General features: G+C 39.6%; 1 protein-coding gene across 1 annotated transcript in view; it reads left to right on the forward strand.

Moving 5' to 3' along the window:
• The window catches only part of LOC149289572 (threonylcarbamoyladenosine tRNA methylthiotransferase), a 328,224-nt gene that overhangs the window by 32,417 nt on the left and 276,886 nt on the right, over window positions 1–18,921 (forward strand). Inside the window, exon 3 of the mRNA XM_089490398.1 lies at window positions 6,871–6,955. Coding sequence (XP_089346524.1) covers window positions 6,871–6,955 — 85 coding nt within the window. The remainder of the gene's footprint in view (window positions 1–6,870; window positions 6,956–18,921) is intronic.

The following is an 18,921-nucleotide window of genomic DNA, read 5'->3' on the forward strand; positions in this document are numbered from 1 at the left end:
GCGAAGATCTTTGTTCGGAGGGCTCCAGTGACGTTGCGTGACCCACGAGAGGATACATGATCCTCGTAGAGCTTGAGTTAAACTTGGGATACTCCTAAGCCAGTTTGCAACTATGTATAAAAGTATGCTGTTAAAAGCAGAATATTACTACTCCCACCTGTCTTATTTTTTGGATTTCTAAACACCTAATCTGAAAAGTTCCCTTTGCGTTATAAGAAAATATGCAGGAACTCGCCCGCTTTGTGTTTTTATATAAAGATTATTTTGTGTAATTCTGGTTTTGCATGTGGATTGCTCTCTTAAAAAGGACACTAAGTTTGCATATAGCTTCAGCAGAAACTGACAAAGGAGTGTGGGTGTGTGTCGAGCAGCTGGTGTGTCTGAAGTTGATGTGGAAAGTGTGTAATCTCCCTGCACACCCACTTTAGTTCCTGTAGCGGCTTATAGAGTAGACTGATCTAAAAGCCCGTATGTCTGCTCGCGCACTCAGGTGTGTGCAGGGTACCATCCTAACAGATGTGCCTACGTTTTAGGGACTTTGTATCTGATGTTTATTGAAGAGGTGGGTTAGGAGCCATTGATTTTTCAGTGTCTTTGATGTTTTAGGCCCCCTCCAATGTCTTTCATTTTATTAACCATGTAGCTCTGTTTAGTATATCTTAACGCTACTCAAGTCCTGTTGAGGAGTTTAAATTCACGTGAGCCAAACAATGATGTGCTATATCCTACGTTATAATAAATCGGGTAGGTTTGAGCTGTGATTACATGGCAAATATTCACCCTCAAATTCCAAGTGAAATGTGTATGCTGTTTTGTATCTTCATCTGTAGATGAATACAGTACAGAAGTAGAGATGTGTACATTATTTTTATTTTTTTTGACTGGGTGAGGGCCATTCTATTTCATTGAGATCACTTATGACCTAGTTTCTACTAACTGTAATATCGCCACCTATGCCTTTTTGTGCCTACAGTGAGAGAGATGTCATGTCTGCATATCCAGTTTCTCACTCGTGGTATGGGACCAGTACATCTTGGATAAATCTATATACCTTATGAGTTAAGTTAATCTTAATTTTGGGCACTGGTTGGCCCTTTGCGACTACAGTTGTCACTTGGGTAGTATTCAAATTAGAGAAAATAAACCTTCAACCTTCCATGTAGGAGCACGTAAGGACACAATGTAACAAATATTTTATTTTGGATATGACCACTTTAGCTGGCTGATATTCTGAGCAGCTGGCTTTGATATAATGGCTACTTGAAATCTCTCTTTAACATGTACAGAAAAAAATATAGCTATGGGGGGAGCCAAAGCTTGCAATGTACTAGAGAAATTATATGAAAAGAAGGTAAACGAGGTTATTAAATAATCAGTTTCCTTTGACATGTTTTGTTCTGTACCACAATGAGTTGTCAACCCCCCCCAGTTCATCATCTTGTTGATAATGGCTGGGGTTGTTTGAGTACAGTTGGCCAGTCAGTTCACAGGGCTGTGACTGTATTGGGCTTTCCCACTTGATTTACAGCACTGAATACTGGACAGTAATATAGAGCTTTCAGTGCTGCTGTTTAAAGAAATGTAAAAATAAAAAAAAGTTGGACTTGGATTGTGCTCTGTCTGGGTTGTAATGGAAGAAACACTGGAATATTTCAAGCCATCAGCTGGTAAACATTATTTCAGATCACTAGAGGACTTTCGTCTAACCGAACCTCTCTACCGTGCCAAGCTGCAGTATCCTATTTGTTACAACACCGCTGATTATAGCAGTATTTTGGCGTAGTTTTATGAAATCAAAGAATAGTTTATTCTTAAGCTCTTTTGAGAAATATTGCACTGTTTATTACTAGTCTAATGTGATTTAAAGACTGAGCTGTCTCATCGCATGTGAATTTCTCCAGGGAGGGTCCATGCTGTCTTTTATAATCTATAATCCATAGTAAGGGGTATGAAGATGCGATGTCACCCAACTAGTGACATCGCATCTTCATACCCCTTACTATGGATTATAGATACTGTTCAAACAACCAGATAAACCTTAGGAAATGCAGTTTTATTTCCTCTAAAAGTTTAATTGTTTTAATTTGGCAACACCCTATCAATGTCTACCTTTGTGCCACTAGACAAATAAGCATTCTCTGAAAATTTGTGACCAAGGCAAAATTTTAAACTATTCAAATATAATTTTGTCCTTTAAAAAAGTATTGCGTTGTATTTAGTTTATATCTTAATACAGATGGAACAGCGCCTTTAATATTGGCAAAATATTTGCAATGATTCGCCTTTACCCTTAATATTCTGTTAATTTCTTGATGTATTTGATATAATAAATAACACCAGTTTAGGTGCTAAGAGTGAAGTGAAAGCTCTACTTGTTTTAAACAGTTGGCCATCTTATACACATACACACATACACAAGCAAAATCTAAGAGCAACCCCTCCAATCTTACAATATTTTGATAAATGTATAAGGTGGAGACCACCCTGATGTTTTCATTCGTATCATTATCGGACCTGAAGCTTAGACAACCAGCAGAAAACTTTACTCCTTGGTCCCAACTAAATAAATAAAATCCTGTTCTGTGTTTAAATAGGTGGTCAACTTAGAATATTTTCTTTAAAAAAAAAAAGGGACACTGTAAACAACCCAGGCTGACTGTCTAAAACTTAAAAAGAAATAGTATAGCAGGGAGCTCTCCAGTATTGTCTCAAGCAGGGGCGCAGCACTTGTTCATGTTCCTTTCACTCCCCCTAAAGGCTGTAGGGACCTGGTCTCACCGCTGTGCTCATCCACAGAGCCTCTCCCCCAAGAGAAGAAGAACTGCTGTTAGCCTACTCTCTGAATATAATTTGGTAATTTTTGGTAACTATTTGATGCTTTCATGCTTTTCTAATTAAGATCAACGTTCTATGCCATGTCATGCTTATCTGTGGCATCGCATCATGCCACTGTCCGGTAATGAGGTCATAAGGATGACATACTTCCTAACATTTCAGATAACCAAAGGAGGACCTTTTTGTTTTAGGTGTGGTTTGTGGGACGCGTCTTACCAAGACTTGTGACGCTGATTGCCATTTATAATGAGTTTTTAAAAAGAATAACTTATTACTTGCATAATGTGATATATCAACAGACCTGTCTCTGTTGTGTCGTCGTATTATTGTGTGTTAAGGCTGTAGAACATAATAATGTTCTAAAGAGGGTACACTTGAAGTATGGAATAGCTTTTACCGTAAAGTCTGGTCTTTGTACCAAGAATTATGTACCAGTTGCCATGGTGCTTTTTATATTGCCTCTATTTTTTTTTGTAACCACTGAACAACCTGCTATTACTCTAGACCTTTCTTACCTAAAAATGTGTAATAAACATACTTGTAAATGTGGGAATAGAACATTTCATTTAAAATGGAGACTGACAGCCCATGCAGGCTGATGTGGGGTACCCATGTGCTTCAGTAGTGTGACAGTGAACTAAAGTCCCCCTTTTACAAGCTGAGGCTCAGGGAAAGATTAAGATGACAGCATGCCTCTCTAATGATTAAAGCAAGACTTTGGCTCCATATTCTGACAAGCAGCTTTCAGGCTTCAGACAGTTGTGCTGAGTATTTGTGCTATTTTCAGACCTGAGAGCCGGTGTTTGTTTCACCAATCTCAGAGTATTTCTGCCAAGTTGGCAACCGATGAACATGACTACATTGAATTAGGGGAGCCAAACTATCATATAACAGTTTTACCTTGAGGGAGATGTTATATATAAACGCGTGATATATACTGTAAAGTATTTCTGTGTTTTCACAGAAACCAGCTATTAACTTCTTGACGCTGCTGTGGAACGCGTGTAACCCCGTCCACTGTAACAGGGCTGCCTCCTGACAGTGGTAAGAGGGTACCAAAGTCTTGTTCCTCCACTGGCCCAGTGTTTCAGCAGGGCGAACAGCCTTATCCCCCTCTTACTTCATTAGCAGTTCTAGTCTGCCATCTGAGTTTGCACCATTGCACATTGGTGACCATATAATGGATGAGTTTGTTTCAATTCATCGGTCAAGGTTTTGGGACCTCAACACACTGAAACGCGTAGGGACTTTTGCATAGTTTCAGGACAGAGCCAATTTATTTAATGCATTTAAGATGGCATGGCTGTGCCTTTTAAATACATCAAAGCCCAGGGGTTATAGGGTTAGCTTTGTAGGACATTGACCATGTGGAAGCCAAACAAAAAACAATTTAGCCAGCTTAATGTGTCTTTTTGTTACCTAGGGACTACAGCTTTTAATGGCGCTGGCTTGCTGCATTTGCCTGTGGCTACATGTTTAAAGGGGCTGCTGAGAATGTAGTATTGATATGCCATTGTGTTAAACCCTGTCCGGAGGCTTTCCATAAAACCTGGGCTTTCGTGGCTCAGAAGTGGATATATAGAATAATCGCTATTCCCAAGTTGGCGTCAGGTTATTTCAGGAGAACAGGCTTGCCTGAGCTGGTTTGGAAAGAGTCCAGCTGGTTCAGCCCTCGGAATGCTTATATAGATTATTTAGATAAAGATCATTTATTTGATCCTGCAGAGGAGGATTTTCAAACTGGAGAGCCTGCTGCCCCAATGTCTGCACGAAAGAAGAAGTAGAGATTAAAAAAAAGACATTGGCAACAATTTGTCTTTGATTGGGCAAATTACTCTTACAGTTCCCATTTTGCATATTATTTGTATGCCGGCTTCTCCTAATCTTTTCCTGATTGGCAGTAAACTGAATAGTGGTATACTTTCACTGAGCCGGGGAGCAGACTGCAAGCATCTCCAAGATAAAGGCCGTCTGTGACACATGCTTTATTCTAGCTCCACGTTGGGGGAAATTGTCTGTTTTATTTTTAATTGGTACATCAATAGTTTAATTGTATTTCTGTCATGTGGGCGCATGTTCTATAAAAGGCTTTTTTTTTATGCTAAAGATTGCTTGTAACCACTAGGCCCGCAAAATACAGATTTATTTTTTTTTATTCTCCATTAACTACTAAACATCCCCTGTAATCCACATTAGGATTTTACTCCTTGTTCTTGACAATTTTCTCATATCGCATGTATCAGATGTGGGTTGTTTTTTTTTCTGTTTTTTTTTATTTTTTTACATGTGTTACTCTTAGAATTTTACAGCACATAAGAAAGAGCCCTTTGTCTCATCTAGTCTGCCTATGTTTCCTGACTTTAATCAATTCTTGGTCTTGTATTAGATTCTGGATAGAATATACCTTACCGTATTAGCCTTTACCCCTTCTGATGGAAAGGCTGTTGCATTTATCACCATTCTCCGGGTAAAACTTCCTTACATTATATCTTGTAGGAAATCTTTGTTTTATATTTTTACATCTGCCGCTTAAATATATATTTATTTATATAAGGTATGAGTGAAACGTGAGTGCCGTGTTTTAATCACATGACAAAACTACTAGATGGTCTGTCTGGAATTCATTTATGATGTAGTGGATACATGAGATCAGTAGTTCAATTCTTGTAGAGACTGCCGAAGATATTGCTTCGCTCTAACTGAGCTTTTAAAAGGATATTAAGACTCTTGGTTAGAAGGGCAAGGGCACATCTACCCCTGCTTCTATTCGTTCTCCTGAACAACCTAGGGCCGGCAGCACCCAAGCGTCATTGATTGGTTCTGCATGTATATGTCTTGTATAAGAAAAACATGATTGTTGTTGAGAAAGATGTTGTTTTGTCTGATCTTTAGCCACAAAGGTATATTTAGACACAACCAATACCCAACACATTTAAACCCTGACCCTCTAGTTTTTGATTATGGCATCTTATTCTAACATTTCTAATCATTTGAAATAAACTCTTCTCCTTTACTTTAAGTCCCTTTTTTGTATTCTCCACTCTTTAATCCAAGCTGTGCATATCTTATCTGCTCCCAAGCTCTGTTCATGTGCCTCCAGTGTAATCTTGCAATAGCAATGAACCCTACCATGCTAATACTTCCAAAGCAAACCATGCGCCTTGGCATGTAGTAAGCTTTGTTTTGTACCGGTGTCCATCCATCTCTGAGGTCATCCAGTATGCCTTCCCAAGGCACATTTGTCTTCTCACCGGTCTCTTACAAAACAGTACATGGCACTTCAGTAACAGTATCTACCAATTAGTCTGAACAATGCCAGTGTTGCCATGTTGTTTGTATTAGATTCAGAAATGATAGGGAACTCCTTCACCAGGGATGTTTTATTATAACATATTGGAAGGAACGGTACTAAGGTCCAAATGGATAACACTGATACCTCCATTACTTTAATTCTTGCTCTGCCTTTAATTCTTATTCTGCTGCTGTGTTAATTGAGATAGGGAAAAGTATATAATGTTATGCGAGATCACAAAGCTGAATGAACCTGATGTGATACGGTCTTTGCATACCATTGAATTATGTTTCTAGAGTAAGGCATGGATTTCATAACAACTTGACATTGCGCCACTCTCTGTACATTGGCAGCATCCTAAAGTCATGGCACTCCCTCCTCACAGGGAATGCCACATCTTTTCCTGTTTTTCCTGCATTCATAGTGTCTGACCGTTTCAGTAACCGGACATTGCTTGGCTTTTGCTGAACTTTGCCCATTACTGTAGAAGCCCATTTCAGGATAAATTTTTAAACCAATTTTAATACCATTTATGAATTTAACACTTATGTTATGCAAAAGTACCCTTTCCATGTCTGTGTGCCCTCCCGAGTGTCCCGTGCGTGTAAAAGCTAAACATACTGTACTGTATGGTTTAAGAGTAAGGGAATTCAGACCTCATTGTTTTGGTCTTGATTCATAAAGTCAGTTTATATAGATATGTCCTATGTTTATCTCCAAGCCTTTTTTTTTCTTTTCTCCAGAGAACCCAGAGCAGGCGGATTTGTGGCTACTGAACAGTTGTACTGTGAAAAGCCCAGCAGAGGACCACTTCAGAAACTCCATCAAGTAAGTCATAACCTTTTCATTCATATGTATATGATATCCTTTAATATATTGCAGGAGCTCCAGAATGACTAGGTTTACAGTTTTAAATGAGAACCAAGTAGGCTTGTGGTACAAATTGAGTTCTCATATTGTCCTGTATTCACTTCAGCTTTCGCTTCTTTATGATGGTGTATGTAAATATGTGATGGTGACCCTGTTGGATACGTAGCTGTTAATGACTATTACGATGGCAGATACTTTTTAACGTTTGTGTGGGTTTTTTTTGTTTTTTTTTTCTTTCTTTCGTAAGCAACCTCCACTGCTGAAGAGCTTCAAAGACATAGCTTATCTATTTCCTTTTTGGGGCTCGGACCCTCATTATCATTCTGTCTTAGCATGATGGTAATTATAGGCAATAAAAGCTCATCGGCACACTTAATTTTTCATTTTTTTTTTTTTTCTGACTTCAGTCGCTGGATCCTATGTTAACAGCTCATGGCTGCCAATTGGTTTGGGAGACGATTATCAGCCCTGCTATAATACAGATATAATACAGTTTCTACAATAGCTTTCAGCCATCGTGGAAAGGATTACTGACTGTTTAAATACAGGGAAATGCTCCATAGAGAAACAAGTTGGCTTTAATTTAAAATAATCTTTGATCTGTTCTGACCTCTTTGTCTTTTCTGCAAAACTGCAATATTTTGTTTTCTATTTGGAAAGCAGCCAAATTTTTATTTTTTTAATTTTTTTTTTACTACCAGTTTTATATCAATAAACTAATCAGTTCTGTTTCTTGGCAAAATCCAGAATACTCCTTGGAGAGGATTAGGAAGTTATTTTGATTTTAAGTTTACATGTCTGCACTTTTTGTTCACCTTTTCAGTCCACACTTTATTTTATTTACACATATCCCAAAACTTTCCTTAAGTCCAAAAAGTAGTTACTAATCACTAAATGAATTTGTTCCTAAACAAATATAAATATATATATATATATATATATATATATATATATATACACTCACACTCTTGATCCTTGATCATTATTCTGAAATGTTTTACTTGCATTTAAATTTTCTCACAGCTCTTGCTGCAATTGCTCACAAAACGGAAACCTTTTCTGCAGAGAGGTTGGGAAATTGCTTTTACTGACAGAAAGCATCATAGAGGATACTGAGGAACGCTTTGCCAGTCTCCATAGAGCATTACACCTCTCTCACCTCTCCATGATCATTTCTTTTAGGAGCTCAGCCAGCCCAAGAGGGAAATCTTATGAGCAAAGATGTGCTAAGATCGCACAAAATAGCCTGGTTATTTCAATATTGACTGCTCTCCGAGTATACCTAGTAAGGCATTTTGTCTTACACATGGTATTTTGGCCTGCCAGTTATAGTTTTAGTTTGTAGCAGAGGGACGCATGTTAGATCAACAACCTTTCAGGTAAGTCTTCATTGGGCTGTGCTGTTGAAAAGTATTTGTCCTCTTTCCAATCTCTTCGATTATTGCTTATTTGTCACATTCACATGTTTCACAAAATTGATCATTTCTTTTACTGAAGATAGAGTTAATAAAAACCAACCACCCTTGTGGAAATTGAATTGCCCCCATAAACCTAATAACTGGTTCTACCACCCTTGGCAGCAACAACTGCAATCAAATATTTACGATAACTCGCAAGGATTCTTTTATTTCGCTGTGGAGGAATTTCATCTCCTTAACAGAACTGTTTTAATTCGGCCACATTGAAGGTTTTTCAAACAGTCAGTCATGTCACATCATCTCAATCGGACTAGGGCACTCTGAAACATTAATTTTCTTTATTTCGAGCCATTCACATGTGGACCTGCTTGTGTGCTTCAGATCATTGTCCTGCCGCATAACCCAACTGCGCGATGTGGCGATTTGATCCTTTACGTACATGAAAGCCAAGCACCTTACATCTGACTGGTCATTGGTACTTTAGAATAGGTATGGCAACCACTAAATATCTACGTGGTTTGTGAACATTTCTGATTTAGTCCTGAAGGGAGAGTTTTAGAAGAATTGTAGTTTCTTTACTTTCTTATACGTTATAAAGGTCCAAATCAATAAGCTTCTGTTGGCTGCCCCTGTATAATGTGTAGTTAGATCAATGAGATTTCTTCTCACTGATTGAAGTATACATTACACAGGGCCAACTCAGCCCTTCATACTGGAGAAACTTGCTATTGCTGGACCTATGTTATTAATAGTTAAGTAAGAAAGCTCAAACCAGAATTCTGTTTACTCTTTTAAGAATAAACCTTTTAGTTTCTGAGAGAATGTCTGTAATGCAGACTCAACCAGTTATTTAGCCGTCTTGACAAAATGTACTTATGCTAGTAAAATACTTTAAGTAGAATACTTTAAGACACCCAGTGCGAGGTGATGGAGGGTAGGGTGTAACAGTCCCAAGCCTTGAATCTGGTTTTGTTGAAGTATTAATGTACACAAAACAATATACTGTTGAACGTTATTTATTGAGCATTAAGTACTCTATTATAGCTTGGGAGAATATGAAATGCCTCCAAAAGCTTTCCAAAGAGCTTGAATGAGGTCAGCGAGCCAAAGGTGCGAACATTTCCCATGCTTCTTGCTGGTTCCTGTTGACGGCTCTGTGGTGAGGTTAATCTGCTGGGCCTCCAAAAAAACACACCAATTAATCGGATTAGTTATTCAGTACCTGGTATCCTTTCATTTCTGTTTTCATCTATCAGAGTAATTGAACTATAATGCGTTCTCCTGTGAGAAACCAAAATGCAATATCTGCATAAATTCTAGAGAGCACTTTGGTTTTGTGTTTTTGTTTTTTTTCCCCCTTGTTCCCATTTAACTCTTAAACTGGTTTGAAGAACCTTAGTGCAGCTCATGTTGCCTTTTACTCAACTATTGTAATAACTAAATTATAGAGGGCGGCCAGTTGGCATCTGGAGTGCTAATGCACAATTTCCAACAGGTAAATTCAATGCTAAGTTACATATTGTCTCCTGTATGATTATACACAGTTCACTCCTGTTAAACATGCATATTTTCTCTAGATGTTACTTAGTAGTTTTAAAATATTTAAAGGATTTAAGATCTTAATTAGACTTATCATGATAAATGTAACTAGGATCTATTGCTAAATGCTAATTACCCATTGGCTGCTCATTTTATCTAGAGCTTGTGTAGCTAGTAAAGGATTTTCAGTTGAGTAGAGGGCTGCGTCATTAATAATCCTTGCTTCACATCGTAGGGCACTTGGTTAATGTTGTACCTTTGTGGGACAGCTTTGTTTTAGTTCTTATATGGTACCACCTTCACACAAGTTTACTACAAGTTATAGCCTCAAACAACCTCTCCTCCAGTAGGCTTCCATAGAAGCAAACTATTCCAGCTAATGATATACCTGGACAGCATTTCACCTTGAACACAAGTTTATGAAACGAAACAAAACAATACAAATGATTTTAACTCTGCTGTGGTCAAGGCTCTATCCCTTTTCATATCAACAGAAGAGAATAACTGCTTTTGTAATTTTTATTTACACCACTTCTAATAAAACAATAAAACTTCTTCTTTTTCATTCTTTGATTCAGAAGGCCTGTTACCTTGAACCTGCTAATAGACCATTGCAACGTGTCCTTGCCTTCGATCGTTGGATATTACTTTTCTTTCTTTCCATTCTCCCTTAAAAAGGAAAAAGGTTCAATCATTCCATTAACATCTGTGCAGAGCAGCGGCCCACAGGTCCTTTAACAAAGCTACCCTTAAAAGCCCTACAATGATATAACTTTCTCTCCCCTCTTTTAGACTATCTATAACCCCAGGAGCATTCACTTTGAATATTAGAAAATGGAAAGTTATTAAAGGTTTCAAGACATATGAGCTATTGTGTTGTTTACAAGTGCTTACATGAAGTGCCAGACTCTCCTGCGCTCGCTGATGTTGTGGAAATTGTGTCCAGCTGTTGAGGTTTTGGAAGAGTAGACGCAATGAGATGTACATTAGTGCTGATACAATAGCTTAGAACACAGGGCCAGGCTACATCTTTTATCTTATAACAATAGACAGAGCTGCCACAGAAATTTGCAGAATACCATACACCTGGCTACCAAGTAACAGGAATTAATTTCTACATTTTTATATATCTATACACACACTATATGGACAAAAGTATTGGGACACCTGACTATTTTACCAGCGGGGCGTTTGATGACATTGCATTCTAAGTACATAGACATTAATATGTAGTTGGTCTCGCCTTTTGTTTTGGGAAGGCTTTCCGCAAGATTTTGCAATGTTTCTGTGGGAATTTTTGCCCATTCATCCAGCAGAGCATTTGTTGGGTCAGGCACTGATGTTGGACAAGAAGGTCTGGCTCACAATCTCCGTTCCAGTTCATCCCAAAGGTGTTCGATGGGGTTGAGGTCAGGGCTCTGCAGGCCAGTCAAGTTCTTCCACACCAAGCTAACCATGTCTTTATGGGCCTTGCTTATAATATAAATTATTTGTGTTGCCTTAATATTTCAGGACCGTAGACATGACTTACATAATAAAAAAAAATTAAAAAATGACATTGATTTGAGGGATATTGATTGATACATTTTATAACTCAGTGGCTGACTTATACAATTCAAAAACAATTGCCATTTAGGTCAACCGTAGGGATATTTACTTTATGATCTATGTTAACATTATGCAGTTTTTGCTAGCTTTCTGAAAAGAACACTGTATCTGGTCTTCCCCTTGCCTCCTCAGATTCCTAGCCTGCAACGTGCTGCCCTCCAAAGCATGAAAGATGCGTATGAGCTGGGGTTTGAAGGCCGTTTCAGGCACTTTCCTGAAATAATACAAAATTCAAAGTGGGACAAAGCTTCATAATGTTCAGACCAAAAAAACCCAAAACTTAAAACCTTTATCTTTATATCTTTTGCTGAAGTCCGTCTCTATCGCTTTGGGCAAAAGAGAAGGTTTGTGCATTTTTCCCCTACAGCTTTTAGTAGCCCCTACTACCTTTTTTAAACTAGCCCAATGGCTGAATATTTTTGGAACAGAATTGTGGGATTTATGCATAAGTTAGGTATTGATGTTGCTCAGACTTTCTTTGCTGTCTGTTCCTCAGTTCAGACTGCTATTGTGTGGGTTTGTGTGTCCAAAATAATTACACTAATTGACACAGAAAACAATATAACACTAAGTGGGCTTGGCTTGATATAGATAGATAGATAGAGAGTTCCAGGGGTCCTGAAAATGTTTCTCTTGCTAGTGTGCACAACAATCCATTGATTGGATTGGCGCAAAACGTGGACAGTGGTGGACTGAGCTGCATTTCACCAGGTAAGTCTGTACTACTAGTGCCCGAAGTCCTTTCCCGATTTCTCCAAAACTTTTTTTTTTTTTTTTTTTGTAAGGAGACAAACCTTTGAGACACTTTGAAGTGACTTTGTAACCTATTGATAGCTAATTTGTTGTGTATTTAAAAAGGATTTTATATATATATATACACGTTTTGTTTGAAAATGTGACATTTGTTTATAGGAAAATATGTAAGATCATATTAACATTGGCAACTAATATTTTCTACTATAAAAGTGAACTGGCTGCTTCCAATGGGGTTAAGGCAGTCCTTTGAGGCAGCTGTTGCTGGAATTCAGCACTTTACAGGTTTGGTAGAGTCCTGGCTGCCATCCAAGCAACTCTGGTCGATCCTGGGTTAAGGCCTATTAAAGCATGTAGGAACTTGCTGCAGCAGGATTACGACAGAACTCAACCTGATTTCAAATCAAGAGGTTTTTGTTTAACTTTGAGTAAACAGTCCTAGATAATGTGTTCACAAGGCAAAACATTTCTGGGCATATACATGGATCTGTATTGTAACACAATTTACACAGCCCAAATCATAGTTGTACATGCTTGGTGCTGTAAAATCTAAATGTTTCTCGCGGTAGCACTGAGCCTACGTGTTAAACATGCATCAGTTACTATGTAAGTACATCTTCTTGTATTACCCTTACCCGCCCTCCAACACTACCTTGTCGTGCAGAATGATGGGATAAGAGGTCACAAAAGGTCTGCTTTATGACACTTAAATGCCACTATGGAGGTCTACACAGACCACTGCAATATAACTGGACCTGTTTTAGGTGGCCCCTCGAGAGCCGCTGCCTTCTAAGGGTGTGCATTCACCCAATTGGGTGATCTACTCTTTGTAAAGTGGCCGATGGGCAGCTAGCTCTTGGGACTGCCCAAATGCCGTTAGGGGAAAAGAACAAAAACTGCTTCCAATACGTGTAACATTATAAGCTCCAAATGTAGTTAAGCGGCTCCCTCAGAGGAACATTGTAGACTTCGTCCTCCTTTGAAATTCCATGTTTTAATAATCTAATTATTTGCACCTGAGACGCCTACAAGATTCCCGTTACTGTAATATCAGAATTGTATTCCTTTCCTTATATTCTTAAACAATGGAAAAAAAAAAATAAACCTTTATAACAGAAATGTCCCTTGTTTTTTCTAGATCTGTTTCCCTCGCTTTCTTCTGCCAGCATTAGATATCTGAGAGAGCCAAGTTTTGAGACAGGTGGTTCCTTTTTTCAGCCTGCACTCTTTCTGGATTTCCCCTCTAAGCACAATCCCATCTGATGGACAGTGACAAACAAGGCCTCATTAACTACCCACACACTATTCTAACAGAACCTTCTTTTCTGCCATGCCAGACACACAACTTCATGAGCGTGCATTTAGAACAAGGGGTGAATAAAGCCATCTTGTATTGCAGGCCTGTTGTGTGACTGAACATTGATTCTCTGTGATAATACGGAAAGACTGCAGATACAAGACCACCAGGTTGCATGTTATAAACTTCAATTCAATTAAAACAAAGTACATCTGGAATTCGGTGCTTTTTTGCTTTTTTTTTTAAAGTAACTTTTTGAAATTAACGATTGAACCAATAAATATTTGGATGTGTTGTATAACACTCTGGGTCACAACATATGTACTCTTAAATTTTAAATACAGTAGACTATTACTAGTATCTACAACAACCCCTCTAAGAATATAGATGCTTGTATATCTTAGTAATGTTAATGGGAATGACTCTTATGGCTTTGTACTGATCTGGGAACCAAGGCATTGCATGAATGAAACCACTTTCTTGGTGGTTTTAAACCTTTGGGCTTGGTGGGAGATTTTGGTCCCATTCTGGTTTACAATAGATGTACCGGCATAGTCTAATCACATGTCAGTATTTCATTCTTTGTCATAGAATTGGATTTATTGCATTTTATGTCAGACATGTTCATGGGTCTGCGCATAAATTATGCTATAGTTTCTTTCCTGGAAAGCCACAAATCCTTTTCCTTTCAGACATGTGTAAGTTTCTGATCTGTGTTAAAGCAAACATGTATGGCTTTATTCTGAGTTGTCGTGTATAAAATAGGACACATTTTCAAATACCCAGATTAAGTGCTCTTCAGTTTTAGTCTGGGAAACAAAGGGCTCTGAGATGTAGTCCTTTACCTGATATGGTAAGAATGCATCTCAGAACCAAGCTTGTTAGCTTTTTATTCTTTCTGCATAGCGATCCAGGTGTTTTGTACCATTTTTCTCCATATATACACAATGTGTTCACTTGTGAAATTACATCATGATACATTTTATTTTTTTTTCTCCTGCTGTCAGGGAGACCTCTATTGCTGTGCCTTTTGATATCAAAAGTGCAGATTCTAAATGGGGGGGGGGGAATTAAACCAGTTTAGAACAGAAGAAAAATGAAAAGCATGAGCTAATCTGGTTATAATAACATCCAGATTGCCAATTGGTCCCACTGCTAGATAAACACAGCATCTCTGTGTGGTTACGGATCCTGGGAGTTGTAAAGAGACTGACCGCTATGATTCTTAGAAGTCTTGCCAACTGGCATAACACTGAAGCTTTGCTTGTAGCTTTCCCACCCCCTCGTTTATTCTTTGACCCTCACTCTCTCAGTTGGGTTGGAAAGTACCTGCACTGACAGATGGTACAAGGCTGTAATAGCTCAGTTACCCTCTATTCACCTGCAGATGAGGGCACAGCCAAGAGGCTTGATGATAGAAGCTGGTACATATTGCCACTTTAATTATGCCGTGGCAAAATAGTTCAGCAAAAGATGTTATGAACAGGTCAACCATTGCAGAAGTTGCAAGATCATTTCCTTCTCAAGTGTTAATGAGATTATAAATTGGTTATTTCAACATTCTGCATATTCAATAAACAGAACATACAATAAATGTTGTTGTCCAAGCTTAAGCACACTAGCTCTAGATGAGAAGCACATGCTGCCTACATTTTGTAAGCTGTCATCTTTTTTTGGAAGATCTTTTCTGTGGTTAAATGACCCAGTGGCACCTCCAGCAATAATGTATGGGGGATGGGGGAAAAAGTGGGAGAGGGCAATTATATATAATACACACAACTGTGTGAAGATCTCCAAGGCAGGACATTTATTAAAGGGAATATTCCTGCCATCGTATGCACTTAATGCAGTTGGTAGCTAAGAGGTCCCTTTAAATTTACCTTGGTCCTTCTTGCAAAATGCAAGTTTTTGGTTAAATTATTAGCCTCACCATTGCTGGTCTTGTTGTGGGGACTTTCATTTGATAATAAATGACAGTCCAAAAATGTATTTTGCAGTCTGCTACATATTGCTTTGTTCGTCCTATAGTTTGAATTAAATTTGAAGTAAAATTCATTACAGGAAGACAGTTTCCCTGTGAAGTGTTGGGCCAAGAGAGGTTCTCTGTGGTACGCTTTGTTTTAAAACCCTTTGGTTCTCCTGTGAAACCTTAATGTTGCTGGCAAACCTTAAAAATAGCAGGTATTGTCAGGCAACTGTGCTAAGCTGTAAGTTACTACAGGCCTGGGCAGAAAGCACAACAGAAGTTTGGAGCAGATGGCTGGCAGGCTGGACCCATGACAGGTACATCTTGGTACTGAACACAACAACCTCAGTTCATGGAAAGCTGGAGGCTCTCTGAGCAACTATTGTTCTGTGCTGAATTGTGTGAGGAGGTAGAGGGGAGCAGGTGAAATTGGTAACATGATATAACCTGCAATCAGCTTCGAATTACTATGCGCTCCTCCGTTTTGCTTGAAGTCTTGGGTTAATTAGGCTGAGATAGAACCAAGCAGTAAACGGGACCTGCTTAACAGATTGTAATGTAACCATCGTAAACTCTTAATATAAAAACTAGTGTAAAGGAGATGGATGTAATTGGCACCCTGAAGTGTTTCACCAAGACCTGCTTACCAAGTATCCAATTGTTGAAAGGTTCTCTGTACAATTCTGACGTCGGAAGTTGGACACTTTGAATGCTGATCATTAATACAAGTAAAAACTGGTGAACTAGAGTGGTCATGAAATGCTTTATTTTCCTGATGTTTTTATTCCAAACTGACAGTTTTGTTATTTACCACACAGATATCATATTGTGCAGCAACCACATGTAATTTATTTGATGCCCTGGAGACACAAAATGTTCTGATTTTAAATTAGAAGGTTTAAAGAATACTATTCTGAATGTACACTTTGCTCCACTTTCAAAACCACTGTGGCTAATTTTCTTTTTATTAAACCTCATGGAATTTGCAAAGAATAATTAAACTGTTACTGCATTGTCCTTTTTGTATTGCTCTTACATGTGGCATTATTTTCCTGTAACTATAGGAGAGAGATTTTGGCTTCCGCTAGGGCCGGCACTGCTAAACACGTTTAAAGTCATGGGGTCTTTGCCCAAAACATACCTCCAATAGTTCAGGCATTTGTATAACCTGGTCAGCTATGTATGACTGTTCATGTATACATTGCGCTTGGGGAAATTTACAAGGATTTTTTTTTTTTTAATCCCAGCACCCCCATTGGACATTCTTCCACACCTGGCATCCTTGTTTCTCTGTGCTGGACTATGGTAAATGAGGATGTCCCGCTTCTTAAGGACGTGTAGCACAGTGTCCTGTGACCCATGGGGAGGATCGCTCGGTGGTAGTACCTGGCCCTGTTTTTTGTTTTGTCAGAGTACTTGGCTGCTTACACTAATTGTATGGGAATTTTAGAGGCTGGTATACAGAACAGCCCAGCAGACATGGTAGCATTTAATAGCGTGAGAGAGTAAGTTCAGTGTGAGTTGGTACTATGTACATACACTCTTAATGGGCAGGTCATTATTGGCAGTGATGTTTTTTTGGCAGTATATGTATTTAAGCATAGAATCTTTTTCATTTGTAGCTATCAATTGCAAACACAAACCAGCATGGTGGATCTACTGGTTTATGTGGTGAATGTACGGTGGATCCTCCTAACCCAGCCTGGCACAGTGTTTTGGTTTCTCATCCCAGCATCTATCCCTCTAACTCTGGACTATATTTGAGAGCCTTAATCCCTGGCCCATATACTCAGAGCTGTTTGCGTAAACCACACAAGAATAAACTACTGTAAACATTATTGATGTCAAACAGTATTGGTTTGCCAACCTTTGAAACCAATTGCACTGAAGTGGAATCTTGTTCTCCAGCGGTCTGGGTGTGTGTGCTTTATACATGGTTATAATATTTGAATGCGTACAATAATGTTAGCAGCCCCCTACCCCTCACATTTTGTTTTCAGTGTGAGTCCCACGCTCAGGCCATCTGTCACCATCCCGGCTCCGGACGCGGCCGGGAGGAAGACTGGCCGCGGTTCTCAAACGCCGGCCGTTCGGGGCGGCGGGCAGTCCTCCGCTCGCGGCACAGGGATTAGTAGCAGGCGAAGGGTTGTCCAGGAGAACATCTCCCCGGGCAGCGGACGATCCTCCGCCCGAGGTATTGTGACACGGGGGAGATTCAGCTCCAGGAACGGCAGTTCCCGGAACTTGTGTACTTACCCGTCCTCCGGTCGTCGGTCCGCCTCCCGGGCACGCTGCAGGAGAAGTGATGGACGGCTGGGGGGCGTGGTTTTGGTTCTGGTCCGGGAGGGGCTTGTGGTATGGCGCCAGTTTTAAAAGCCGGCTGTGCCTTTCACTAGCACCCTGTTCTGGTCTTACAGTTTTGTGTATACGGCTCGTGCTATCTAGTTTCCTGTTTTGACCTTTGGCTTGCCTGATTCTTCCTTGCACTACGATTTGGTACCTTCGCTTGTGACTTCTGGTTTTGACCCCTGGCTCGTCCGGCTATCCGCTCCGTGCATCTGACCACTGGCTTGGCTGACTACCCGCTCCGTGAATCTGACCCCTGGCTCTGCTGACTTACCCGCTTTGTGCTCCTGTCTCGTGCTGCGCCTTGCTGCGGCTGCTGCCACTCAGAACCTATCTCCAGCTGGTGGGAGGTTGTCCACTGTTGGGATCATCTAAGATCCCAGCTGCTGCTCCCCTCTCAGTAGCGGTAGTTTGGGCAGAAGAACTTCTGTGGGGACGACCTTCCTTAATAGTCCAGCGAAACAGTGACACCATCATGTATGCCATTTACCAAGTGTACTTTTTTTTCAGATATCCTCGTGCAATCCTGAGTAATCGTACAGGGACAGGAGGCAGGGGTTTGCCACGCTACAAAGTGCTGCCTCTATATTGAGTTCTGGTATTATGCAGGCAGTAGGCTGCTTGGTGAGATCAGATCTTCTTCTGACCCTACGATACAATGGCAGGCACAGTCCTCCATTTGTGTGTGTGTGGATAGGATGCAGGGTGCTGCTTTCATGTGTATATGTATATCTGGAACAGGCCGTGATAGATATAGATAGGTATCTATATCTAATAATATATACATATTAGATATATATATCTATGAGAGAGATAACAAGGACAATTCTCTATTAAAATGAACAACATTTTAGGGGCAGTGACCGATAAATGACATGCATGCTGTTTCACAGCTACTTGTGGGCATAGTTTCAATTCCTTCAATTGTGTCACACAGGAGTTGTGTGAGACACAACTCCTAGGTCATGAGCAATCAGGGACCTACAACTTGTATCTC

The sequence above is a fragment of the Sceloporus occidentalis genome, unplaced genomic scaffold (assembly GCF_023333645.1).
Source record: "Sceloporus occidentalis isolate IW3139 unplaced genomic scaffold, rSceOcc1.0.p SCAF_44, whole genome shotgun sequence".
Classification (NCBI taxonomy): domain Eukaryota; kingdom Metazoa; phylum Chordata; class Lepidosauria; order Squamata; family Phrynosomatidae; genus Sceloporus; species Sceloporus occidentalis.